The following is a 27,015-nucleotide window of genomic DNA, read 5'->3' as shown; positions in this document are numbered from 1 at the left end:
GGTTCCGAGTTGTCAGCACAGAGCCTGATGTGGGGCTCAAACTCACAAACTGTGAGATTATGACCTGAGCCAAAGTTGGATACTTAACCGACTGAGCCACCCAGGTGCCCCTATTCCATTTTCTTGATGTAAATAACTTAGGAAAATAAAGCACTGTGAAGTGAAGATGAGTGTTATGGTCTGAATGCTTGTGTCTGCCCCAAAATCATATGCTGAAATCCTAATGCCCAAGGTGATGATACTAGAAGCTGGGCCCTTGGTGGGGTGATTAGGTCATGAAGGAGGAATCCTTATGATGGGATTAATGCCCTTTTTAACAAGGTCTGAAAGAACTCCCTTCTGCCTTCCCTAAGTGAGGACACAAGAAGTTGACAGCCTAACACTGGAAGACAGCCTTCACCCAACCTTACTGGCACCCTGATCTCAGACTTTCAGACTCCATAATTGTGGGAAGTAGCTTTCTATTGTTTATAAGGCACCCAGTCTGTGGCATTTTGTTATAGCAGTGTGAAGGGACTAGGACAATAAGGGAAGAAGTGTAACTTTTTTGTGTATTTAGAATGACTTATGAGCTGACAACCTAGCTTAAATTTTCCCATTCCACCAGATGTTTCTTTTTTTTTTTTTTTTAATTTTTTTTTCCAACGTTTATTTTTGGGACAGAGAGAAACAGAGCATGAACGGGGGAGGGGCAGAGAGAGAGGGAGACACAGAATCGGAAACAGGCTCCAGGCTCTGAGCCATCAGCCCAGAGCCCGACGCGGGGCTCGAACTCACGGACCATGAGATCGTGACCTGGCTGAAGTCGGACGCTTAACCGACTGCGCCACCCAGGCCCACCAGATGTTTCAAATGAATCAAATATTCTTTGACACCCAGAAAACAAAACCAAACAACAACAACAACAACAACAACAACAACCAAAAAAAAAAAAAAAAAGGAAAGGAAGGAAAAAGCACAAACAGAAAGAAGAGGAAGTGGTTTATTTATTTAGGTTATTTAGATAAACAGTAGAGATGGTGATAGCATCAATTGCTTATTCCCTAGAATCTCTTACCCTTGGCTTCAAGATAGAATATTCTTAACATCTGGGTATTCTTCCAGGGTGTCATGAAATACTAATGACCTCCCCTGCGCTAAGCCTAATTTGCTCCTAAATTCTTATTGTCTGGAATATTTCTGTTTCTTATAGCAGGAGTCAAATCAGGTGGACTTAGATTGCAGATTGTCTTCTGAGCTAGCAAGTCAGGGCCCCAAGTGGAGCCGGGCATACATGCAGGGATTTCCATCCTTTAGTACCTACCTGTCTGAGCAAAGCTTACTCTCCATCAGTCCCTCTCCTGCAAGGCTGGAAGATGAGTGGAGTGTGGGGAGGCTCAGTGGCAGAGCAGCCTCACCTGCTTATTTATTCTCACTATCTAGCCTGAGAAGAAGGGAGAGAGTGATTTGGCTACTTTTGGCTCAATGATTAAAAAATGAGATTAATGAATGAGAATATGCTTCCAAATGCTGGTGTGGACAAGTTCAGTTATTTTTTAATTCATGATATATGAAACAAAGATAGAAACAAAGCTTACTACTGTAATTGTTAACGTTAGTATAATCTGCAGTTTACTTTTCAAAATTGAGGGAGGGCATTGGGGTGGCAACAGGCAATATTCTGCAAAGTAATATTTCGCAGAACATAGACCATAACCTGTGGTAATTTTTTCATCCCAGGTCCTTAAAACTCACAAACAAGATGGGAGTTTTGTAAACAACCCACCCACAGAGCAAAACTGCTACATTTCAGAGAAGGCTCTTCCTCTCTGGTCTCCCATCCATCTTCCTTCCTCCCCCCCTTTCTTTTCCTTCCTTCCTTCCTTCCTTCCTTCCTTCCTTCCTTCCTTCCTTCCTTCCTTCCTTCCTTCCTTCCTTCTCTTCCTTCTCTTCCTTCTCTTCCTTCCTTCCTTCTCTTCCTTTCTTTGTATTTTACATTTAGTAACTTGTAAGAATAATACAATACACTCATACCATTCACCTAGATTCACCAATTATAAACCACTTTGCACATTTGATATCGCTCTTCAATATAATTACTATTATTGTTACTATTAGTATTTTTCGAAATCATTTGAGAGTAAATTGAAGACAACATGGCCCTTTACCCCTAATCTAAATATTTTAGCATGCATCTCTTGGGAGCAAGAACATTCTCTAACATAATCATAGTGCAATTTTCAAACACAAAACATTTAACATATATTTAATACATATATTTAATTTTATATTCAATATAAAATCTATATTCAATTTCACCAATGGCCCCAATGATATTCTTTATAGAGTTTTTCTTCTTCACTGATTTGGGATTCAATCCAGGATCATGCATTGCCTTCTGCTGCTGTGTCTCTCTAGTTTCTCAATCTAGGACAGTTTCTCTTTTTTTCCTTTCATGACATTAACACTTCTGAAATAGAATTTTTTTAAAGAATGTCCCTCACTTTGGGTGTGTTTAATATTTTCTGAGGATCAGATTCAAATAATGCCCTTTTGGCAGGAATAATACATTAAATGATGGTGCAGTATTTCTTAGTGCATCATGAAAGGAGGCATGTGATGTCAGTTTGTCTCATTAGTGGTACTAAAATAGAACAACTGGTTCTATATCTAACAGATTTTGCTATTGTAAGATTACCATTTTTACTTTCGTAATTCAGAAATAGTCTGTGATGAAGTGTTTTAAGGTGGTGTAAATGTCCACCTCTAAATCAAACTTTCACCTAATAGTTTTAGCATCTACTGATGAATCTCACCTGAGATTATTATTATGCTGGCTGTAACAGTGATCTTCGTATGTTATCATTCAGAAGTTAGAAAAAAATTATAATATTTTACTCTGATATTAATCGGGAGCCTGATTTTGTGATACATAGTTTGAATACTAAGATCTAAGAAACTCCCTAAATTCAACATCAGAATTTTCTTTTTTGATCAACATTGGAATTTTCTCACTTCCTTCTTTTTTAGAGATAATATTGTATAGTGATAATTACTGTTACTAATAATTAATGTTTATTAAATGCTTACTCTGTGCTGAGCACTGTGGAAAGCACTTTTGGTGTCTCATTTGACACATAGTTATTATTAGACTCTATTTTCCCCCATGAGAATATTAAGGATCAGAGGCTAGTAACTTGCCTAGGGTCACATAGCTAGTTTGTCCCAGCTACTTTTGCATACCCTGCCATTATTTCTACTGTGAAGTAATAAAATGGGAATTGATCTACTCTGGGAATGTTGTCAGTGCCTTTATCTTCCAGTTCCAAGGCCAGCTATATTGTTATATATCGAGTCTCTATATGGAGCTGGAGTATTCACTAGTACTGAGGTGAATTCAGCCTCTTGATGTGAAATGGAATAAAAGAAACTGTGAGGTAGCATAAGGCAGTGGTTTTCAAATGCTATCCGGAGGCATTTCCCCCCCCTCCCTCCCCGTGACGGGAGATTTTGGATAACTTTTCTTTTTTTCTTCTCCTCCCCATTCCCCTACTCCCGCCAGTTTTATTGAGATATAGTTGACTTATAAAACTATATCAGTTTAAGGCACACAATATAATGACTTCATATATCTATGTCTATATCTATCTATATCTACAAAGTTAGGAATATAAAAATGATGCTGTTAACCACTTACAGTAGTCCCGACCTCATCCTTAGAGAATATGGTCCAAGACCCAGCAGCACCACCCCACCCAACAGCTCCATGCCTGAAACTGCAGACAGTACTGAACCCTATATATACTATTTTTTCCTATACACACATACTTGTGATAAAGTTTAATTTGTAAATTAGGCACACTAAGAGATTAACAACACTAGTAATAAAATAGAACAATTATAACAATATACTGTAATAAAAGCCATGTGAATGTGGTCTCTCAAAATACCTTATACTCACCCTTCCCGTGATGGTGTGAGATGGCAAAATGCCCAGGTGATGAGATAAAGTGACATGAATGATGCAGGCATTGTAATATGGTGTAAGGCTACTATTGACCTTCCAATAATTCTTCGGAAGGAGGGTCATCTGCTTCCAGACTGAGGTTAACCTCAGGTAACTGAAACCAAGGAAAGTGAAACCACGGTAAGAAGGACTACTACTACATTTTCAATTAACAGTTTTTCCTCTCATATACTGGCTGTATTTATTAAAATATAGTTTTGTTCATTGAAACTAATAATGAAAAATCTGGACTCGTATTTTGCCTTTTCCCCATTTTTGAAGAAATTCATTTTTTGCTGTATTTTACGAAGACATTTTTAGCGATGAATTGTAAAAATAAAGAACCTGTGCTTTCGCCACAGATAATTTGGGAGTCCGCTCTAGAAGGTTAATTTTGAGGTGGGCGAAGGGAGTGCAGTAAGAACCAGGGTCCCGGAACCAGCTTAAACAAAAATAAAAACCTGACCAAAGCTTTAGCAACTAACGTCGTTTTCTGGTTCAATACGCTCAACTTGTATTACGGCGGGTGTCCGCCGAGTACAAACCTAGTAAAAAGTAACCGCTTCCCGCCGCAACTCCTTGCACAGCTTTGGCCTGAGGCTCTTGAGAGTTTAGGCTAGGGAAAAGGAGCCAGCGGGGCGGGGCGAGCAGCGTGAGGTTATCAAAGAGCGCCGCTGGCGCCCGGGATAGAGCCGGCGCCTCATTGACGTCACCACTGCCCGACTGCTTTTCCCGGAGACCGGAGTAGAAGGCCAGCGAGGTATTATTCGAAGCTGGGGGTTGAGTTTGTCTCGTGTTTCTGCAAAAGTTCGCTTCTTCTGGGAGTCCCCCTTTCTTCCCCTGGCTGACTGTGAGGAGCGGGTCGAGCTGCGTAGCCTTCGTCAATGCGTTCCCTCACACCCGAGCGTTGGGGGCAGCATTGCTTCAGGCCCTCCACTTGGGCTTGCCCTGCGGCTGCTTGCTGGCTTTGGCTAACCTTGGACCCTTACTTCTCCCTCTTGATCTGGCCTTTACTTTTTTCTTCTCAGCTCCTCCTATCAAATATTGGAAGGCGAAGGAGAAATTAAATAACTTAACAATTTTCAGCTGCCGTCAAATCTTGTTTAGGGAGGAAGGCCAAAGTGGGAAGTGTAGAGGAGTAACTTTACTGTGTTATCCACATTTTTCATTCACATATATGATCACCAACTGCCTGCCGCTGCAGTATTAGCCCACTTGAGTCGGTAGGCTAATCTCGATTTAAAGGTGAAATCCAGAGTGGGTACTCAAGAAAGTTTTCCTTTATGCCTCAGGAAGAAGGTTGGGTGCGATTCAAACTTCTGCTTAAAATTATCTTTAATGTCTTCCTGTGTGTTGACCGCAGTTCAGTTTTTGCTTGATGAAGATGTATGTGTCCCGCTTATTAACCTCTTTGGACTGTCTGATAATATACTGAAGCGAGAAGTAATTGTATGTTGACGTTGGTTCCAAAAATGTTGGATCCGAAAAAAAAAAAATCCGCAACTATTGAAATTGAGAGAACTGTTTGTGATTGGTGGAAATGCCAGAACTCATTGTTTTGTTGAAAGATAAAATAATGACAGTGTGAACAGTGGTTTTCCAAAATGCTATAGGATGTTATAGCTCCCTCCAATAGCTATGTTGTATGTATCACAGTACAGAGGTGATACAGTTTTTCATAACTGCTTTTAGTTTTTAGATGGTTTTTATATGTGTTATCTCAGCTACTGTTTCCAAACAGTTGACCCTTCAAGTTTGGCTTTGAATAGTCCACATTGGATTAGGGTATTTGATCATTTTCACTGTAGTAAAATAATAACTACTACTACTAGCTACTAGTGATAACTGAACCATGCACTGTTCTAATAGTTTTACCAATATTATTCATTTAACTTTCACAATAGCCCTATATACTGTTACCCTTTTAGAGATGGTAATATTGTAATAAGGAAATTCCATGGTTTTGGAAGGTAGTTTTGCTGCTTCATATCTATAAATTTGAAAATATTTTGAGTTAAACGTTAACATTAAATAATCGAAGTAAATTCATTACAATCTGATGTAATTATTTGTCTCAATCTTGAGCAACCTTTGGTAATTTCTATCTTTTTCTGTTATCGGGCTTTGGGATAAGTTTTTTTTAAGTTATTTATTTTGAGAGAGAGATAGAGAGCAAGCTGGGGAGGGGTAGAGAGAGAGAGAGGGAGACTGAGTAACAAGCAGGCTCCCGTGCACTGTCAGCGCAGAGCCTGATGCGTGGCTCAAACTCAGGAACCATGCATGAGATCATCACCTGAGCTGAAATCAAGAGTCTGACGCTTAACCAACTGAGCCACTCAGGCGCCCCTAAATCTTTTTTAGAGGTTAACACCTTTAAAAATAAAAAGTTAATCTTTTCTCAGGGATTTTACTGTAAGTTTGAAGGAAAATTATAGGTGGTACTAACATGGGTTGTCTGCCAAAGGAGTGATATTATTGACGGATTGTTCTATATATGTTTCACCGTTATTTTCTAAGAAAATGCAGTGCAAAAAGGTCATTATGGTAATAGAATTCTGGTGTGACATCTGCAGATGTCCTCTAGTTCCAAAAAAATTATAAATTGGATTTTTTTCTGGCTTAGTTCATAATTGTATGTAACTCTGCTTAGCATAGGAATGGAAATAGTCCTAGAATGTACATTATGGTACATTTTTCTTTTGGATTCATGTGGTGACTTCCTAATATCTTTAAGTATAAATTCTAATCTGATACTAAGATTTTCCAAAATTTGTCTCCAGTTTACTTTCATTGGTTTTAGACAGTTAACAGATAGTTACGAAGTACCTAATATGTGTTAAGACATTGTTAGTCACATGCAGATGCGAATGTCATACAACATGAATCCCACCTTGAAGGAATAGCACAGAGGATGCATAACCAGTGGAATGTTTTGAGCAGAGGACTGACATGATCTGATTTAGGTTTTTAACAGGATCACTCTGGCTGCTGTGTTAAGAACAGATTGTTGAAGAGTGGCATAGGCAAAAGCCAGGAGACTAATTAGGAAGGTGTTGTAATAATTCACATGAGATTATAGCAGCTTCATAATCTCATAGGGTGGAAAGAAATGAATATGGTGAGTAGCAGTTCAATTCTGAACGTATTTTGTAGGTAAAGCTAACAGATTTGTTTATGGATTAAATGTGGGTTGTAAGAGTAAGATAATTGTCAGGGTATGGGACTTGAACAACTAGAAGGGTGGAATAGCCATTAACTAAGAAGTGAAAAACTATGGGAGGAGCAGGCTTGTAGGGGAAGATTAGGAGTTCAGTTATGACATACTATGTTTGAGATGTCTATTAGTCACCCAAGTTGAGATGTTGAGTCTACCAAGTCTGGAGTTCAGTGGGAGTAGATCATTGCTAGAAAAGAACATTTGGGAGTTGTCAGCGAACAGATGGTATTTAAAATTGGGAGACTGGAGATAATCACCAAAGGAGTGAATATAAACAGAAAAGAACGTAGTACAAGACCTGAGTCCTTAGGCATTTTAGCCTTTTTAGGTTTGGGGAGATGAAGAACTAGCAAAGGAGACAAAATGAATAGCTACTGAGGAGCAGGGACAGTTTTGAGAATCTAGTGTTGTGGGATTCAGGGCCGAGCAGTGCGTTCATTTTTGTCAAATGTAATGAATGGATGGGTCATTTGAATCTTGATCTTTGAATTTATCAAGATACATGAAAATGTGTATGATTGATGGATATATGATAACTAAGTCTGGAGAACCATGAGAGTAAAGAAGAAGGAGAAAAGAAGGAGACGAAATTACTCCTTTATAGAGGAGAGGGCATTTGATGTTGCTTTAAAGAATTAATGTTTCACTGGTCTCAGAATACAGGGGATGGAGTATAAGGACAGGTATTCAGAGCAGAGGGAAAGGCTTTACCTCTTTCCCTTCAAGGCCATACCTCCCAGGCTGCTGTTTTAAAGATACTTTTGCAAGTCCTTTCCTTTGTGTCCATTAGCCAATTCCTGCATTCTTGGTAATTGTTCTTGCTCTAGGCCTACTGAACGCTGCTAAAGAAATTCACAAAACCCCAACCAGGTCTTCTCTCAGTTGACTGACAATTCCTTTATTTATCCTTATCTTAGCACGGAATCTACGATGCCACGTAAATGAGTAATATTCACTGAACATTTACTACATGCCAGGCACAAAGGATTGATTCTGAGTAAAGACTTGCCCTGTATGAAGCTTACAGTCTAGTGTGGATGATGGACATCAATCAAATAATTGCAGAAATATGAAATTACAACAATGATAAGGAGAAAGAAGGAGCGGAGTTAAGCAGGAAAAAAATCATGGTGGCTGGGAGTCCTCGCAATTCTAGGAGTTCTAGGGATAGCACACATCCAGAAAGGTTTTTGTAATGTGAGAAGAGGGAGAAAATGGCCTCATGGTGGCTAGAAAATTTATGTGTACAGAAGGGAGTCTATTCATATGGTTCTTTGAATATAATAGAGCTAAAGGATGTAGGTTTGATTTTACCTGCTAAGTTGGGGAAATGACATTTTTATCTGGTATATTTCTGGATGAAGTGAATTTCAAAGAATTGAAAAACTTATATGTAAATATAGATAATTATTATAATATGTATATTATTGTTTAAAAATAATAATTCTGAGAGTATAACATAAAATGTGCTCCCTACCTTCCTGCTTTTTGGTTTCCCAGGAGTAGCCACAGTTAACAGCTTCTTTTTTAAGAAATTTACATGGATATACAAGTATGCCAACATACTCATGTATCTTTTTTCTTAAAAACAAATGAGTGTATTATATGTGCTGTTCAGTTTTTGTTGACTTAATATATCTTAGGAATCCGAGCTCTACTTTATACTTTTTCATGGCATCAGAGTATTTTATTGAATGAATAGATCATAATTTATTTAACCAGTTCTTGTTAATGGGCATGTAGATTGTTCCCTGCTTTAAAGTTTCAGTATTTTAGAGTGTTGCAGTAGATGTCCTTGAACATTATCTTTGGGAAAATGTACTCTTTGGGAAGTAAAACTGCTGGGTCAAAGAATTTGTACATACACAATTTTGAAGCACATTGCCAAATTCCTGCCACCCCCCATGCTCAATTTACACTCCAGTTAATAGTGAATGAGAGGCTGTTTCTCCTCACCTTTGCCCATAATAGATACTATCAATCTTCTTAATTTTTGCTTGTTTGACAGATGAAAACTGGCATTTTGTTTTAGCGATTTATGTTTCTTATAAGATTAAGTAGCTTTCTTTATGTTTATTGGTCATCTGGATTCCTTTATATGTGAACTGCTGCTTTTCTTTGTTCATTTTTCATTTGGATTACAAGTATTCTTTTTGTTGTTAAGTTGATTTGTAGAGGTTCCTTTTTATCTGTCTTTGTTGCAAATATTTTCCCTAGTTTTATATATGACTTTAGACTTGATTTGATGCTTTGTTTATTTATTCATTTTTGCATGCATTCATTTTTAGGAGAGGCAGATAAAGTATACAGCATCAGGATTTTTTTAGAAGGAAATTTGTGACATTATTGAAATAATTAGACACTCTGGAATGTCAGCCTTTGTTGGAAATGTCAGTAATAAACACCTTATTTGAGGCCACAGGGTCTGTTTTGTTTTTATAAGCTTTGTTCAACAACTATCACAGATCTGGTGAGCATACCCAGTGACCTAGCTTCCCATTACCCCCAATTATATTTGGAATTGAAATGAGATATAGTAGAGCTGCTTAAGTATTCTAGACCGTACTTTCTATTTAGGTGTTTTTAAATTTATGAACTGAGTTATATTCTAAATGTTAATTTGTGAGTTAGCTATCTAATTTCACTATAGAAATAATGTACATAGGTTCTTATGTTGACTCTCAAAGTATAATTAACTCATGAAGGCTAGCTTTTTTTAAAATGCAAATTCAAGATGTCTTGTAATTTTACCCCTATGTACTTAAGTATGCACCCTTAAATAAGGATATTGTCTAATATAACTATAATGCCATTTGCATAGCTGAGTTCTTTTTTTGTGTATTTGTTTATTGTGAGAGAGAGGAAGAAAGAGAGAGAGAGGGAGAGAATCCCAAGCAGGCTCTGTGCCGCGAGTGAAGAGCCCAGTGCAGGACTCGATCCCACAAACTGTGAGATCATGACCTGAGCTGAAATCAAGAGTCGGAGGCTTAACCGACTGAGCCACCCAGGCTGAATTCACCTCATAGCTGATTTCTAATTTCATAGCAAAATTATCAATGATCTGTTAGTGTCATCTAACACCTGATCCATGTTCAGATTTCTTTGTCTCAAAAATAATCTTTTTACACATGATTTGGATCAAGATCCAAACAAGGTCTACATATTCCATTTGGTTGTTAGCTCTCCCAGATCTCTTTAATCTCTTCTTCCTCTACCTCCTCTCCCTTTTCTTAGTTTTTCTTCATCCCATTTATTTGTTACAGAAACCAGGTCAATTGTCCAGTAGAGTATTTCTTATTCTAGATTTGTCTGTTTGCTTTCTTGTGATGTTGTTAACTTGTTTCTCTATCCTCTGTATTTCCTGTAAAATGGAAGTTAGCTTTAAGGGCTCAATTAGGTTCAGATTCAACTTTGGGGATGTTGGTCATGCTACAGAGATGGTGCTGTGTACATCACATTGCTTAACATCAGGAGATTCATAATTTGTCTGTGTCCTACTTTCAGTGATGTGAAGATTGATCCCTGGGTTTAAGTAGTGACAGTCTCGGGGCCTGTGGGTGGCTCAGGTGGTTAAGCGTCCAACTTCGGGTCAGGTCATGATCTCACAGTTTGTGAATTTGAGCCCTGCGTTGGGCTCTGTACTGACAGATCAGAGCCTGGAGCCTGCTTCAGGTTCTATGTCTCCCTCTCTTCTCTCTCTGCCTCTCCCCTGCTTGCACTCTGTTTCTCTCTGTCTCAAAAATAAATAAACGTTAAAAAAGAAATTAGTGACAGTCTCACCTCTCCATTGTAAACTTGCCCCTTACCCCTTTATCTGTCAGTGATTGCTGCCTGTATCTATAATTTCAATAGGGGTTGCAAAATGGTGATATATTTTTTTGTAATTTGTCATTCCTTCACATTTGTTAGCTGGAATTTGAAGTCTAGTTTTATTACTTCAGTCAGGAATAACAAGACTTGTGGGGAAATTCTGTCAGAACAACAGCTTGTAATGCTAAGAATGTACCTTTTCTGCTATAGTTCTGGAGGCTGGAAGGAGTGTGATGGTCTTTTTGATGTGACAGCTTAGTGAGACTGCAGCCCCCAGATATTCAGTCCAATACCAACCTAGATGTTGCTGTAAAAGTATTTGTAGATGTGATTAAAATCCATAAATCAGTTGACTTTAAGTTAGAATATTCTAGATAAGCTGAGTGGGTTTGATTCAATCAGTTAAAAGGCTTTAGGAGCAAAGCTAAGGATTCCCTGACAAAACAGAAGTTCCACCTGTGGACAGCAGCTTCCTCTTGTAGCCAGGAGTTCCAGTATGCCCGTCCTTGATGGCCTGCCCTGCAGAGTTTGGAATTAGTTAGCCAGCTCCCACAGTTGCACAAACCTGTTACTTGCAATAAATCTCTTTATATATATCTCCTATTGGTTCTACTGCTCTGGGTGAGCTCTGGCTGGTACCAGGAGCAACTCCCCTGATTCCTGTTCTCTAAGAAAATGGGGTGGGGAGTGGTGGTAAGGGTCAGAGAACCTACTTTTTTTAGGGTGACCATATGACTTATTGTTCAAACTGGCACTTGTGGAAGAGAAATGGAGAGCTGGGCAGATGGCAGACTGAAACAACAGGTATAAACTGGGATTGTCCTGGGCAGATCATGACATAGTCATTCTGTGTGTCAGCCACTGGTGATACAACATCAGTATGACACAGCCCCTTCAAGGAGCTTGTAGTCAAAGGGAAGTCAAGTATATCAACAGACATCACCAAATAGTGTTTTAGGTGACATGACAGCTTGTAGTTGTGTTTCTCCAGAGAGAATGGGAGGGTGGCACTCAGAGAAATCTTCACTGGCTGAAGTAAAACCTGATCTTACCTCCAAAAATAAGCAAGGTTTGAACAAAGTTAAGTGCGAAGAACGGTTAATGTACAGGGAACCATACAGGTGAAAGGTTAGAGTGAATGAGTATGGCACATCTGGAAAACTGCCATTGTGGCTGCAGCTATAGGATTGGAAGAGGAGGGTGATGAAAGATGAGGTTAGACAAACAAGGGCCATGTAATAATAGGTCTGGCATCCATACTGAGGGGATCAGGAACTTTTGCAGGATTTTAAGCAGGGGTGTACAATGATCAGAGTATGCATAGAAAAATCATATTTTGTAACATCTCAAAATTGAGAGTGGAAAATATTGACAGTAGGGAGATTACTCAAAGGCTCTTTTGAAGTGATCTAGCCAGTGAAAGTGGAGGAAAGCTTGTGGTGTAAGGACATTAAGGAGGCCAAACTGATGGGATCTGGGGCCTGAGGAAGGGGTAAGGGGTGATTCCTATGTTCCTGGCTGGACTGACCTCCCGGAAGTAAGAGAATCAAGGGTAGCAGATAGGGGGATGGCTTCTGTTCTATGTGTGATGCTGTGCACCCCTCTTTTCTCTTGCCTTTACTGTGGTTTCCCTTACCACTGAGAGGAAGAAGTGACAGTAACATCCTATAGGAGTTACTAGGGGAGGGTTCCCCCCTCTCTCTGTGCTTTAGTCCCAACCAGACCTTAGAGATGGAAAGAGGCAAATTTTCTCATGTCCTCTTCCACTTCCACCTTTGCCGTTGGTACTTTAGAAAGAGGAGGTGAGGTGGAAGGGTGAGAAATACCTTTAGAACTTGGGAAGGAGTGAGGAGCAGAGGAGGGTGAGTTGTTTTCTTCTTCTCTTCTTTGGGCATTTTACCATGTACAACTTTGGGCAAGTTATTGAATCTGAAGTAAGTGAGTATACTTAGAAGTGTCTGGCTCATAGGCAGTGATTTTCAAATGTTTGCTATTGCTGCTAATACCATACATGCATGGCGTCATCTTGGGATCTGAGTAACAAAGGGAACAGAGGGAAGTTTCTGCAGTTCTCTCCTTGTAACTTTTCCTGTGGAAAGAACAAATATTCAGGAACTGTCTGTGTAAAATGTTAGAAGAAATCATGAATTGGAGGGAATTTCTGATCATAGAAGAACCATTATTTTGTAGTCGGCCTTGCCTTTATTTTTTAGTTAGGAAAAAGGCAAGTGGTTCAGTTCATATTTAATGAGGGTAATTATTCTTACTGCCTTGCTTTCAGTGTTCACCCTCACCCATTTTAACAATAAATAACTACTTGTTTATTGGGGCTTAGGGACCAGGAATAATTGCAGGAAAAATCCCCATCATGATTCTAGGGAGGGAAATTATTCACTAATAGAAAAATTGGATGAAAACATTCACATTTAAATAAAGGCCTTTTTGTGTTTTTTATACTTGCAGTATTTGTTAAGAGCCAAAACACTTTGTTAAAATATGCCTTTATTTAAATTTAATGATTATTTTTATTACGATTTTAATACATGCTTTTTGAAATAACAAAATTTAAACAATGAAGAATGAAGAGTTAGAAAAATGAGTCAGCTTTGATCCTATTCCCTAATCTCTGACCCTTTTCAGAGAGAATGTCTCTTTTTTGTATATCTCCTTCCAGACCTTTTTCTTTTTTTTTCTTTTTTTTTAATTTTATTTTTTCCTTTTTTAAATTTACATCCAAATTAGTTAGCATATAGTGCAACAATGATTTCAGGAGTAGATTCCTTAGTGCCCCTCCCCATTTAGCCCATCCCCTCTCCCACAACCCCTCCTGTAACCCTCAGTTTGTTCTCCATATTTATGAGTCTCTTCTGTTTTGTCCCCCTCCCTGTTTTTATATTATTTTTGTTTCCCTTCCCTTATGTTCATCTGTTTTGTCTCTTAAAGTCCACATATGAGTGAAGTCCTATGATTTTTGTCTTTCTCTGACTAATTTCGCTTAGCATAATACCCTCCAGTTTCATCCACGTAGTTGCAAATGGCAAGATTTCACTCTTTTTGATTGCTGAGTAATGCTCCATTATATATATATACACCACAACTTCTTTATCCATTCATCCGTCGATGGACATTTGGGCTCTTTCCATACTTTTGCTATTGTTGATAGTGCTGCTATAAACATGGGGGTGCATGTGTCCCTTCGAAACAGCAAGATAAATGCCTAGTAGTGCAATTGCTGGGTCGTAGAGTAGTTCTATTTTTCATTTTTTGAGGAACCTCCATACTGTTTTCCAGAGTGGCTGCACCAGCTTGCATTCCCACTTCCAGACCTTTTTCTACATATCTTTATATATACCGGTTTTTAGAAACAAATGGCATATGTTAGATACATATTGTTTTGTATACAATGTTCTATGAATTTTTTCACCATTTCTCATTTGTGTTACTACATAAAGATTTACTTCTTTGTTTTTAATATTCTCTTGGATGGATGTGCTGTAATTCATTTAACTGTTTCCTTATTGGTGAATATTTAGTATTTCCAGTATTTTGTTAGAGATTTTTCATTCAACAAATGTTTATTGACTGTCGGGCAGTGCTAGTGAAAAAAACACAAAAATTTCTGCTCTCATGTAGTTCCCTTCTTTTGGAGGTGGCCAGGCAGTAAATGAATAAATAAGTCAGATGCTACTGAGGACTCTGAGGCAGAGGAGATCGGGAGTGCTGGGAGTGGGGTGTGTGCCTGTTAACATAGGTAGTCAGGAAAGGATTACCTGCAGGTGACCTTTGAGTAGAGATCTGATGAAGGTGAAGTATTGTGCTCTGAAGCACCTGGTGGGGGAGAGGCATTCTAGGGAGGGAAGAAGAAGCACAAAGGCCCTGAGGTAGGGGCATACCTGACGTGAAAGAGCAATGAGGCTGTTATGGCCTGAGTGGAATGAGGAGATGAGGTCACAGAGGAGGTAGCAGAGAGGGCTTTTTAAGCCACTGTAAGTAAGGAGTTTGTCTTTTATTATTTTTTAAAATTTTTACTTAAAATTTTGTTTCTTTTTTATTTTAGAGAGAGCCCGCACATGAGCAGGGGAGAGGGGCAGAGGGAGAGAGAGAGAATTTTAAGCAGGTTCCACGCTCAGTGCAGAGTCCGACGTGGGGCTCAATCTCATGACCCTGGGATCATGACCTGAGCTGAAATCGAGTTGGACCCTCAACTGACTGCCACCCAGGTGCCCCAGATTTTGTTTTTTATTGAATGAGGTGTGGTGAACCTTTGAATGGAAATTTCCTAAACTATCAGAATGGAAACAAGGAGGTCATTTAGGAGGCTACTACAACAATCTGGGCAAGATACAGTGATGGCTTGAATTTACTTGGATCAGGGTGGTCTCAATAGAAATGGTAGGATGTGGTTGGATTCTAAATATGTCTTAAAGCTAGGGTGAAAGAGAAGAGTCAAGGACCACTCTGTAATTTTAGGTCTGAACAATTGGGAAGGTGGAGTTGGAAACACTACAGTAGGCAAGATTTGGCTTTGGGCACATTACATTTGAGAATCTATTAACATCAACCAGAGGTATTGAGTAAGCAGTTGGAAATATGATTTGGAGTTCAGTGGGGAGGTCAGGGTTGGAGATAAAGACCTGGGAGTCATCAGTATATTAATGCAACTTAAAGCCCTGAGCTCACCTAGTGAGTAAATTAGAGAGGAAAAGAGAATCAAGGACGCCTGTGGGCATTTCAAGGATAAGAGGCTGAGGATATGAGAAGGATGCTGCAAAGGAGACCAAGAAAGCAGCCATGAGGTAGGAGGGAAATCAAGAAAATGTGATGCCAAGGAAATGAAGAGAGTGAACAGTGTCAAGTGATGAGAACTGGGAATTGACCATTGAATTTAACAATGTGGCTGTGTGGATGACCTTGACGAGAGCAATTTGAATGAGAAGGAGGGGGCCCGATTGTGGCCGAATCAAGAAAGAATGGAAGGAGAGGAATTGGGACTGTTAGTGTAAGCACCTGTTTTGAGGGTTTGTTCTAAAAGCAATTGGAACTGTTATTATAAGCACTTCTTTCAAGGATTGGAAAATGAGGCTTTTGCTGGAGGGGGATATGAAATCAAGATATTTCTTTTGTTGTCAAAGATGGAGAAATAAAATGTTGTAAGCTTATGGATAATGATGGAGCAGAGGGAAAAATTGATGCAAGAGAAAGTGGGAGAGATTGAGAGAAGAGTTCAAGGAGTGCATTTTAATAAATTTGTATGGATGTATACAGAAATTTCTCTAAGCTAGATTCTTAAGAGGATTTCCTGAGTCAAAGGGTATGTATGTTTAAAAAATCTGTACCAGTTTATATTCCACCTTCATTGTATACCCTTGCCAACATTGAACTTTGCTAATCTTTAAAATTATTGCCAGTCCAATGGGTGATACTTTTTTAATTTGTAGGAATTCTTTATAAAATTGAACTAATCCTTTTTTATATTCTGGGAAATATTTTCTCCCATGCGCTTTCTTGCCTTTTAACTTTGCTTACGGTATACTTTTACCATGTGGATTTTTTTTTCTTCCAGTTTTTATGTAGTTAAGTCTGTCATTCATTTCCTTTCATAGCATTTGTGTTTCATTTGGATTATGTAAATATTTTATATAATCTTTTAATAAGTTTATACGTTTGCCTTTTTAATTCATCTGGAGTTTATTTTTGTGTGTGTTATGAAATAGGTATCTAAGTTTTTCATCTTTTTTTGTGTTCTTAAACAGTTAAATACTGTAAGAAGTAACTGTTGCTTAAAGGTTTAAAAGAAAATACCTAGATCTTCTAGGCTTGGAGCCTTTTTGAAGGGTAGATCTTTGACTTAAACATTTTCTTAGTAATCTATTTGGTTTATGTACTTCCTTGTAGGTTAATTTCGGTAACTGATTTTGTTTTCTCTCAGCACCACATTCTTTTCAGCCAGATTTTCAAATTCATTGGCTTAAAATTCTACATAAAGAGAAGAAATATAAGTCTTCTTTATATTTGCAATATATCCTTTGTACTTACACCTGTATTTGGGCAGCAGATGCTGGAGCCTTTCACAGATCTAGAGATTGGTTTAGCTGTTTTCAGCCCTCATGGCCCAGCTCTTATCTTATTGCCCTTCATCTTGGGGTTATTCTTACATTGTCCTTCTCTCTCTCTCTCTCTCTCTGTAGGGGATTTCTGGCTTCTTGGATTGCTTTCCTATCACTCTGGTCCCATTTGCTCTTTAGCTTACAAAAATTTGTACTGTTGAAGTCTGCTCATGGATACATGCCCTTCTTGGTTTCCAATATTACTATGGACTTATTTTTATATTTCTTCTGGCATTTTGGAGAGTTTTGGGTAGGGATCAGAGGCAAATGTAAATTTTCAGTTAGCTTTTTGAAATAGGAAGTCACAATTCCTTCCTGTGGGGTTTTCTTTTATCAGAGTTCTTTGTTTAATTGCTGGTTGCACAGTAGTTAGAGTGTAATTTTACAGCACAAGTAGTGATCATCAGATGGATTTCACCTTTTTTTTAAGTGAAACCAGATGTCTCAGCAGAATATACTTGTTGAATAGAAATGTTGATATATTGTCACTAAATATTCCAATAGTACTTTTTAAAGTTTTGACATAGGCATCATAACGTTTAGAACTATAAGGGACTTTACAGATCATTAGACCAACTGTCTTATTTTATGGATGAAGTAGTTGAGGCCCAGAAACTTTTCAGTGATTTATCTAAGGTGACAAAGTCAGTAATCAAGCAAGACAGAAAGCCCAAGTCTCTTTACTTCAATTCTGCTATGTTTTGCTCTTTCACACATTCTTGGTGGTTCTACTTAGCTTTGTAATATGAAAGAGGTATTTTCAGCTAATAAACTTTTTTTAAACCTAAAGATGATACATATGGCTTGGGATTGCTTCTGAAATTTGGTCTTAGATATCGTATTAAATGCCTTGATGTGGGTTTTGTTTTTTCTCACATAGATATTATATATTAAGATATAAATGTGAATTTTAAAAGAATGGGCTGTCAAGGTATACTCTGGCCTAAATGAAAACCATATAGTTTATTCCTCTGAAGTTTCCTCTTTTCTGCTGTGATTAATGGACTCTTTGAATTTGTTATTAATATTTTAAAGAGGCTTAAAGAATATATATATAGGCTTCAAAATGATTTTAGTGATAGTCATAAGATAATTCAGACCAAGGTTTTCTAATTTTTTAGTTTAACATACCATGCTGCTAGATCAACATCTAAATTTATGGTGCGCCTGAGTGGCTCCGGCGGTTGAGCGTCCGGATGAGTGTAGGACTTCAGCTCAGGTTATGATCTCGTGGTTCGTGGGTTTGAGCCCCCCGTGTCAGGCTCTGTGCTGACGGCTCAGAGCCTGGAGCCTGCTTTGAATTCTGTGTCTGCCTCTCTCTCTGCCTCTGGGCTTTTCACTCTCTCTCTCTCTGTCTGTCTCTCTCTCTCTCTCAAAAATAAACATTAAAAAAAATTTTTTTTTAATTTAAAAGGGCTAAAATATATGTTTTTGCTTTACTTGTGATTTTTCAGCAACCATAGAGATAGGATATACTCATCATACTTTCATTGCTTTCCTTGGTTTTTAACTTCAACAGAAAGTTTTTTAAATGTAGGACTTTGATTAATGATAATCCATGTTTGGTGGTCATGTCTTTTATTCTTGACAAACATTGAGGCTTTAATATGTACAGAATTAGTGGACTTGGGTGGGTTCTCTTCTCCCCTTGCCCACCTCAAACAATTTGAGGAGGGGAAGTTTGAAGGTAGTTGCTCTAGAATTATATTCTAAGAAGATTTGTTTACTTATCTTCAGGTTTTACATTTTTTTTTTTTTTTAATTTTTTTTTTCGACGTTTATTTATTTTTGGGACAGAGAGAGACAGAGCATGAACGGGGGAGGGGCAGAGAGAGAGGGAGACACAGAATCGGAAACAGGCTCCAGGCTCTGAGCCATCAGCCCAGAGCCCGACGCGGGGCTCGAACTGACGGACCGCGAGATCGTGACCTGGCTAAAGTCGGACGCTTAACCGACTGCGCCACCCAGGCGCCCCTTCAGGTTTTACCTCTTGTAGCACTTTTTAAACACGTGATACGACGTATTGATTTTGTTTTTGTAAACTAAAGAGCAGTCTGTCTCCCATGAATTCTAAGAATTTAATTTTTTTACAGTTGGTCATAATGGCAGGTGAAGAAATTAATGAAGACTACCCAGTAGAAATTCATGAGTATTTATCAACATTTGAAAATTCCATTGGTGCTGTGGATGAGATGCTGAAGACCATGATGTCTGTTTCTAGAAATGAGTTGTTGCAGAAGGTATTTTAAAAATGTAATTTAGAAAACACAGTGTTGTGTTATGAAAACATACAGAAGACATAGATTAGCGATGTGCTCCTTTTCCCCTTTATTTCAAGTGTTTGGGTATTTTTAAGGGGAAAAAACAAACCAGAACTTCAACTTTAGGAAATACTTCCTAACTATATTTTTATTTTGACGTGGTTTTGAGAAAAAAAGGAGCACTCAAAACGTTCTTTTTGACAGACTCTGTCTTTGACCTTTTAAGTATTACAATGATGTTATCAGAGTTTCTGGAAACCCTATAGGACAAAAAGAGTAAATTGACTTTGACAGTCTAAAACAAATCTCATTATGTTTCTTCTGTCTTTGGTATTGCCTAAGCATTTTAGCCTGCCTCTTATACATAAATGCATCATGTACAGTGTTTACATTGATAAATTACTTTTGACATACAAAGCCCAGATCATAACTCCTGAAATTAAAATAATTGAAAAGAATTTTTCTTGGATTATACATATTCTTTGTCTAACTAAAGATGATACCTCGAAGTGAAAATTTGTGGGCAAAAATCTCTGGTTAACAATTTTTTTTTTTTTTTTGCAAATTATTTCAAGATCATTTGGTTATTGGATTATAGGAAGTGAAAGAAACATCTCTTTGATACATTGTATTTGATGAAAGTTTAAAATATGTGATGTGTTCATTGTATGTACTTCTTTTCTCTCTCTCTTTTTTTATTAAATAGTTGGACCCCCTTGAACAAGCAAAAGTGGATTTAGTTTCTGCTTACACGTTAAATTCAATGTTTTGGGGTATGTATATTAATTTGGAGTTAATTATGAAGCAAATTATTATGTCAAAGGTGATTTGTTTTTTAAATGCTAGCAATTTATATATTGTTATACTTCATGGCAATTTTTATAGTCAGATATTTATTTCTTTTAAATCAGAATATCAGATGTCCATGAGCTGCATAAAATTTAATATTACATAGAGGTTAAATAAGATTTAATTTATCATTTTTTTGTGATATTTCTTTTTTGTGAGTAACTAGAGTTTCTTTAACTAATGCCTGCAATTAATATATATGCCATTTTGTTCCATGAAATCTTTGTCTTGTAGTTTATTTGGCAACTCAGGGAGTTAATCCTAAGGAACATCCAGTAAAGCAGGAATTGGTAAGATTGCAGTGGATTTCTTTTTATTTGACTGTTTGTTGTGGTATTCCTGAAGTCAGAGTCATAGTACTTTATCACACTAGTTGTGGAGAACAAAATTATTTAGAGTCCTAATTATGAAAGTGAGCCAGATTTCATCATGTCTTTAGTTTTTCTTTTCTTTGCCTTTGTCAGAGAATTTGTGTTCCATATATTATATAAATCTCTGGATGGGAGAACGTTACGATTCAAGTAATTATTTATAACTTCCATATTATTTATTCTATAAATTCTTGAAATCCTGTTCATCTCTACAGCTGCCCCCCCCCTTTTTCTAAACTCTTACACAATTCTTAAAAGTATATTCTAGTTGATTTACTAGCAAAGACGGGAAAGTTTCTCCCCCACCTTTTCAATTCTTCCATTAATTCATTTTCTCAGCAGTAAAGAATCCAGTTCAGCAACAAAGCTAAAAGCTTTTTTGGCACCAGTTGTATGTGTACTGTCCAGTAATTCTGCATTAGTGACATATTTACAACCTGTAATAAATCTTCTAGGTTTGTCTTTGTATTCCATTTAGATGTATAAGTACAGTATATAAGGTCTAGTATCTTGAAGTTTTTGCTGACTTCAAAAATTAAATCATTCAATATGAAAGAAAAAATTAGAAGTCAAACTTATGGTTACCTTCTTGACTTGGCTTTATGAATAAGAATATTAATACATTTATTCTTTGTGTTTATAAAATACAAGATAAATATGTGAAATACACTTGACACTGTATTATTATTTGTAAGTCTTAAGGTGTTGATATGTATGTTATTTACAACTTGCTAGAGTACTTGGTCATTTACAAAAAAAATGAGTAAACCAGAGCTCTTGTCTTAATTTTATAAAATAGGGAGTAAGACACGTTCTTCTTTTAAAGTTCTTGGGGGGAAAGACATTTATTTTTAATGTAGAAATTGTGAAAAATACTTACAGCAAAAATGTAAAACTATATGAGGCACAGATCTTGATTTGACCAGTGGTACTGGCTTTAAAATCTTAAGGAGGGTGCACTGTATGTATCATCTGTTTTCAATTTTCTGATATGGACTTTACATTTGTAAAGTTCCTCATTTTTCCTTAACACAAAGTTATTTGTAGTATTTTAATACTTGATTCTTTCATTGGAAAAGGATAAAATTATTATCTTTTTTTCTCCATCAGAACCCACTTTATGGAGGAGTACATTCATATTCTGGACGAGAGTTGGCACACAAAAAAGCATACATAAACCTATTCCCCTTTTCTGACCTTGTGACAGACATCACTAATTGATCACAGAGTCAGTGTGTGAGAGGAAATCTATTTGTCATGTATATCATGAATGGGGAAGGGCATTGCAAATAGTCAGTTTATTTATTCAACAAATAATTGAGTGTTTACTGGAAGCCAGGCATTATATCCAAGTAAGATGATTCCTCTGTAAATAAAGCTGATAAATACCACTGCCCTTGCAGCAGATGCCAGTCTATCTAGTGGAGGGAGACAAGCATTTAACATAATAAGCAAATAATAAATATATGTGGTATGTAGTATGTTAGAAAGTTATAGCTTATGGGGAAAAAAAAATAGCGTAGGGTAAGGGGGATTGGAGTGCTTGAGTAGGATTCCATTTTAAATGGTAAAGGCAGCGCCTGTTAACGAGATGAACGTTTGAACCAACTGGAAGGGAGAGAGGGAGTGGTTATGTAGATACTTGAGGAAGGTAACTCCAGGCAAGGCTGGAGTGGGTCTGTGTTGGGAAGACTTGGGCTTTTACTCTGAGAGAAATAGAAAACCATAAGAGGATTTTGAGCAGAGTGGTCAGCCTTTCACAATTAAAAAATTCTAGGGGTCTGCATTTTTCTGTGTAAATTTCTGTAACTATTTTGATTATTTTAATGAAACTTGCTTTTCATCAGTGATCACTCATTTACTATGCTATTTTATGGCTCTCATCCCCTTTATTTAAATTTTCCAGTCAAAGTATAGAATAGCCCTTTATTCTGGTTAATGGTCTCAGAAGATTCGAAGTGATATGGCACAACCTATTCTGTTTTTCACCTTGTAAAGTCTGATTAGAACTATAGTTTTCATCAGAAAGTATTGTGTGCTTATTGATCAAAAACTATGAAATTGAACAAAAGATTTTGTGTTTTCATTTTGTTTATTTTAATTGTGATACTAGAAAGTAAAATAAAAAAAATAGTTAAGTACTACTTCATCCATTTCCTGTTTAGAAAAATTTCCAGTTTAATTTGTATGCTGCAAGTATATGAGAGCTCTATTTTAGATTATAGACTTCAGATACGTAAGAGTTATTATGTGCATTTAGGTTAATGCTAAGTTAAATATATAACCACACATAAACAATTCAATGTTTATCTCTGTAGTGATGTCTTAGTCTAGTTCTCCCTCTTTTGAAACATCAAAACACTTCTGAAATGACTTTTTAGTGTCTATTCCCCCCCAGACTATGAACTCCAGGAGAGCATGGAGCATGTTTATCCTATTCACTTGCACTTACTATCACCACTCAATAGGCAATAAATACATATCTGTTGAATTTAACTGAGGTATAGTATAATAAAACTTAGTGGTGGTGAACAGCTTAGTAAATCTATTGCTTTCTTTTCTTCTTTTTTTTTAATCTTTAAGGAAAGAATCAGAGTATACATGAACAGAGTCAAGGAAATAACAGACAAGAAAAAGGCCGGCAAGCTGGACAGAGGTGCAGCTTCAAGATTTGTGAAAAATGCCCTTTGGGAACCAAAACCTAAAAATGCATCCAAAGTTGCCAATAAAGGAAAAAGTAAAAATTAGCCTTTTAGTTTTGATGTACACCTATTGAAAAAGTACATCATTTTTATTGTTTTCCACAAAATAGATGATTATGTGGCAATACAAGGTTTAAATGTATTCCTTATTGAATTCATATATAAAATTTACATTTTAAATTTGTAACGCTAAATATTTTTTCCCCAGAAAGATTGTTATCTTTATTGATTTTCCTATAGACCACTATGAGATTTTTAACACTGTGGTATATTTTATATTTATAGTTTATCATCTTTCTTGACAAGACTCTTATTTCCCTATACAGGTCAATCTTTCAAGTACCATTTTATAGGCAACTATGAAATTTAAGTTAAATGTTTTTTGTAAACATGTGTCTATTTTAAATGAATAATGACTTTATGAAGTATGCTATCTGAAGGCTGAAGTTATAAATACATCTGTTTTCACTATATAATATTAAGAGAATGAAATGACTTAAATGTCCATTTTTTTCTATGTTGTTACTTCATGTTTTCATGATTTGGGGAATTACTATTTTCTTTTGATATTTGAAGTGTGAAATTAAGACTTTAAGGTTATATTTTTTTTCTTGGCAATTTGCCTCTATGTCCCATTTAAGGTAAAATATATTCTCATTAACTTCAGATGGGAAATGAGGTTGTATATTGATGGCTGAATTTTGGCATAATAGCTATATCCTATCAATAAAGGCTGTAAAGTTTGTATAGCTGACTGTTTATTTTTCTCTTTTGTATAAAATTGCCCTTGAAATTAGGAAGATAGGTTTTAGAAATCATTAGGAATAAATTCGTGAGTTTTTGTTCCTTCTGCATTATGGCCATAGTTCTCTTGGTCTCACTTTTTCAGATTTTTGGATTACATGTTTTTGAGGTGATATCAAGTACATACAAGTATTTTGAAACAACTTCCTATGTTATATAATGCCACTTAAGGGGAAGAGAAATCCAGAAGAGATTATATTGTGTTTATATCCTGATTTATTTTTCTGGAATATTTGTCACAGAGAATTATATGTATTAAAATTTTTTTAATGTCTAAGTCCTTGAACTTTAATTATATGCTCTTAATGCTTTCAGTCTTTGAGTCCACATCATTATGTATAGGAATGCCAAGTACAGTAAAGTACTTTAATTTTTGAAAAAGAAGTTGTTAAAATTTTCTGTGTGATTAATTCTCCATAAGTAACCTTGAATAAATGGATTTCTTGATTTATGGTGTAAGATATTGGAAACGGTCTTAAAATGTAATGGATTTTGTAAAGCATGTTGAACTCTTTCTATGACACATGAAGAGGAAGTCACTGATAGATGCAGAGTCTTTTGGCTCAGTTGTCAGACAGTTTTTGAAGTGGAAGAACATTTATAGTTATTTCATTCCTTCTTTCACCTTCATCCTCTCAAATTTTGAGCTTTTTTGAAAAGTAACTTCATGACAGAAATAAATGTTCTTATGACCAAGTGTAATATATATGTGTTGTTTATTACAAAGGAACTTATAACTTGAATTTTTGTATATTTTCTAATTTCATAAAGAAAAAAGTTAAAAATGTCATACAGTTACAGAAAATCATTAACCAAGTTATTGGTTTGTGAAAATCCAACTTTTAAATTCTGTTAAGTTGGAGTTTCTTAGTGAATAATTCTTTCAGTGTTTTATTTAGTAGAAATAAACAGTTTGAGCATATTCCATTTTAGTATGTAGAATTTGAAATACTTATTACCTGGCACATAATAAGGAGCTGAATGGTAGTAGTGCAGTGGGTTTTATTTTCATTTGTTGTTTATTCATTTCACAAATATTTAATGACATTTATTTACATTGCCAAATACGATGCTAGGTTCCACGGAAGACAACTCAAGCCTTTATTCTACTTTTATAAAGTGTTATGAAAGAAGTAGTCTTTTTGTTCACTTTTTCAGAGTTACTAGAAAATTTATGACAAATTGTGCTCATTAACCTTAGTCAGAACCATAAAGGGTGATGGGTTGATCTATTTGACTATGGTACAGTTATTGTTAACATAGTTTTTTCCAAATGACAGTCTGCTCTAAGTTTAGATGTTAATCACATCTTTTATTACTCTCTTTGGGAATTAACAAGTTGGAGAGGTTATAGCTATAGATATTTTTAAGATTAGAATTATAGACTATTAATCTAATACTAAATAATGAGATTTCATTTTTTAATATTATTTTAAGTACAATTTTCTTGTTTCATAGTTGCAGGATGGGAATTCATTTTAGTAAAGTAGAATATGTTAAGAGGAAAATTGAAGGATGAATTATTGGTTTACATTCCTGGCATTAGGAGGTTATGTCAAGTTGATTGGTTTTTAAGATACCCTGCAGATTAAAAAATTGTTCTACTTAGCTATTAGAAATGGATTGGTATTATTTCTAAATAAGGCTTTTAAAATTGACTAGAAATGTAGGAAATGTTTCAAAAATGGACATTGTATTGAATATAGATACTTATTTCTTAAGTAGGTCATTCGAGGAAAAGATGCTCTAGGAATCACTCAGTTTATGATATAGTTAAACTATGATTTTACGCAATAAATTATCAGAAATTTCGGCTTTACAAAGTGACATTAACTGAGAAAGATTTTGAACAGTGATTCTGACCCTCATGTAATAGCTAAGTTTGGTATATAAATGGAAGAAAAGGAAGCACTGGCATCTCATTTTCTTCCCTCATAGCATAGTTCATAAACTTGCCTGGATCAATTCAGTGGCTCTTTTACCAAATGACCTTGGTAGCAACCTATTTTATATAAATGTGATTTGAAGGTACTTTACTAATAAAAACATTTCCTTTTCCCTGTATCCTGGTCTAAAACTCTTTGGTTTTGGAAATACAAACCACATTTTGTTTATTTTATATATTAGCATTTTATAGTTGTCATTAACAATTATGTTAGGGGAAAAAGTATACAGGACTTTATAATAGAATTTTGTAGACTTGTTCTACTTGGTTAATTTGCTGTTGCTTGTGAGCAGGATTTCAACAAAATGCTTTGAATGGTTTTGGTTTGCAGAAATGTTTTCCTATCAGTGAGCTGCCATAGACTACTCTTTGGAGCAGCCACCCTCTGACGTGATGTGCCTTTTTACAGTGTTTATTTTATGGCATAATTTTTAATATAGCTAGGAAGGATTAGTAAAGTTATCTAGAAAAGGGGATAGCTATAGTGATATGTGTTGGCAATTGAGGTTTAATTTTAATTCTGCACCCCGCCCCCCACCCAGGCCAAAAACCAAAACCAACTTAGCTCTGTATTATTCTTCTGTTCATAAAAGGTTGAGAAAAGATGCTACCTCCCTCCCCTCCCCCCATAAGCCTGGAAGTTAAGCAAATGTATCCTGGCAGAATAACTGCATGCAAGATGTCAATTTTGTCAAGTGATATATTTCAGACAGTGTACAAAATTTGATGGTGGGAAAAATAAGCTTTTATAAATGAAACATTTAAGAGACTTTTTTATTATTTGCTTTCAGTTTAGTGTTGCCTTTTAGGTGCACCATTTCAGTTTGGCAGCTACAATAAATGACTGAAGGAAATTGAAGATGATAATTCAACATTTCAAGATGCTTCTGCTGAAATGAATGTAGACCTATCCAGAATTTATAGTAATACAGTTTTTTAAAGCCAAGGACCCAGGAAATGCTAT

The 27,015-nt window shown here is 36.3% G+C and overlaps 1 protein-coding gene and 1 long non-coding RNA gene across 4 annotated transcripts in view; one reads left to right on the top strand and one right to left on the bottom strand.

Annotated features, from left to right (window-relative positions):
- Positions 1–4,641, bottom strand: part of LOC109498208 — a 57,718-nt gene extending 53,077 nt beyond the window's left edge. The window contains exons 1-2 of the long non-coding RNA XR_002741164.2: positions 4,531–4,641; positions 3,941–4,100 (exon numbers count right to left, since the gene is read on the bottom strand). This is a non-coding gene — a long non-coding RNA (uncharacterized LOC109498208). The remainder of the gene's footprint in view (positions 1–3,940; positions 4,101–4,530) is intronic.
- A 7-nt stretch (positions 4,642–4,648) lies between these two features.
- On the top strand, positions 4,649–24,808 carry C1D (C1D nuclear receptor corepressor). 3 transcript variants are annotated; one of them, XM_003984067.6, is made up of 5 exons: positions 4,649–4,745; positions 19,213–19,359; positions 20,087–20,153; positions 20,464–20,519; positions 23,184–24,808. In XM_003984067.6, exons 2-5 carry the CDS (start codon positions 19,222–19,224, stop codon positions 23,346–23,348), a joined length of 426 nt encoding a protein of 141 aa, XP_003984116.1. In that variant the 5' UTR covers positions 4,649–4,745; positions 19,213–19,221; the 3' UTR covers positions 23,349–24,808. The 3 variants fall into 3 exon arrangements, with proteins under 3 accessions (XP_003984116.1, XP_006930213.1, XP_006930212.1); XM_006930151.5 differs by lacking the exon at positions 4,649–4,745 and adding an exon at positions 15,170–15,232; XM_006930150.5 differs by lacking the exon at positions 4,649–4,745 and adding an exon at positions 19,043–19,099.
- Positions 24,809–27,015: the final 2,207 nt, after the last annotated feature.

The sequence above is a fragment of the Felis catus genome, chromosome A3 (genome assembly GCF_018350175.1).
Source record: "Felis catus isolate Fca126 chromosome A3, F.catus_Fca126_mat1.0, whole genome shotgun sequence".
Taxonomy (NCBI): domain Eukaryota; kingdom Metazoa; phylum Chordata; class Mammalia; order Carnivora; family Felidae; genus Felis; species Felis catus.
This window is presented reverse-complemented; position numbering and strand designations above follow the sequence as displayed.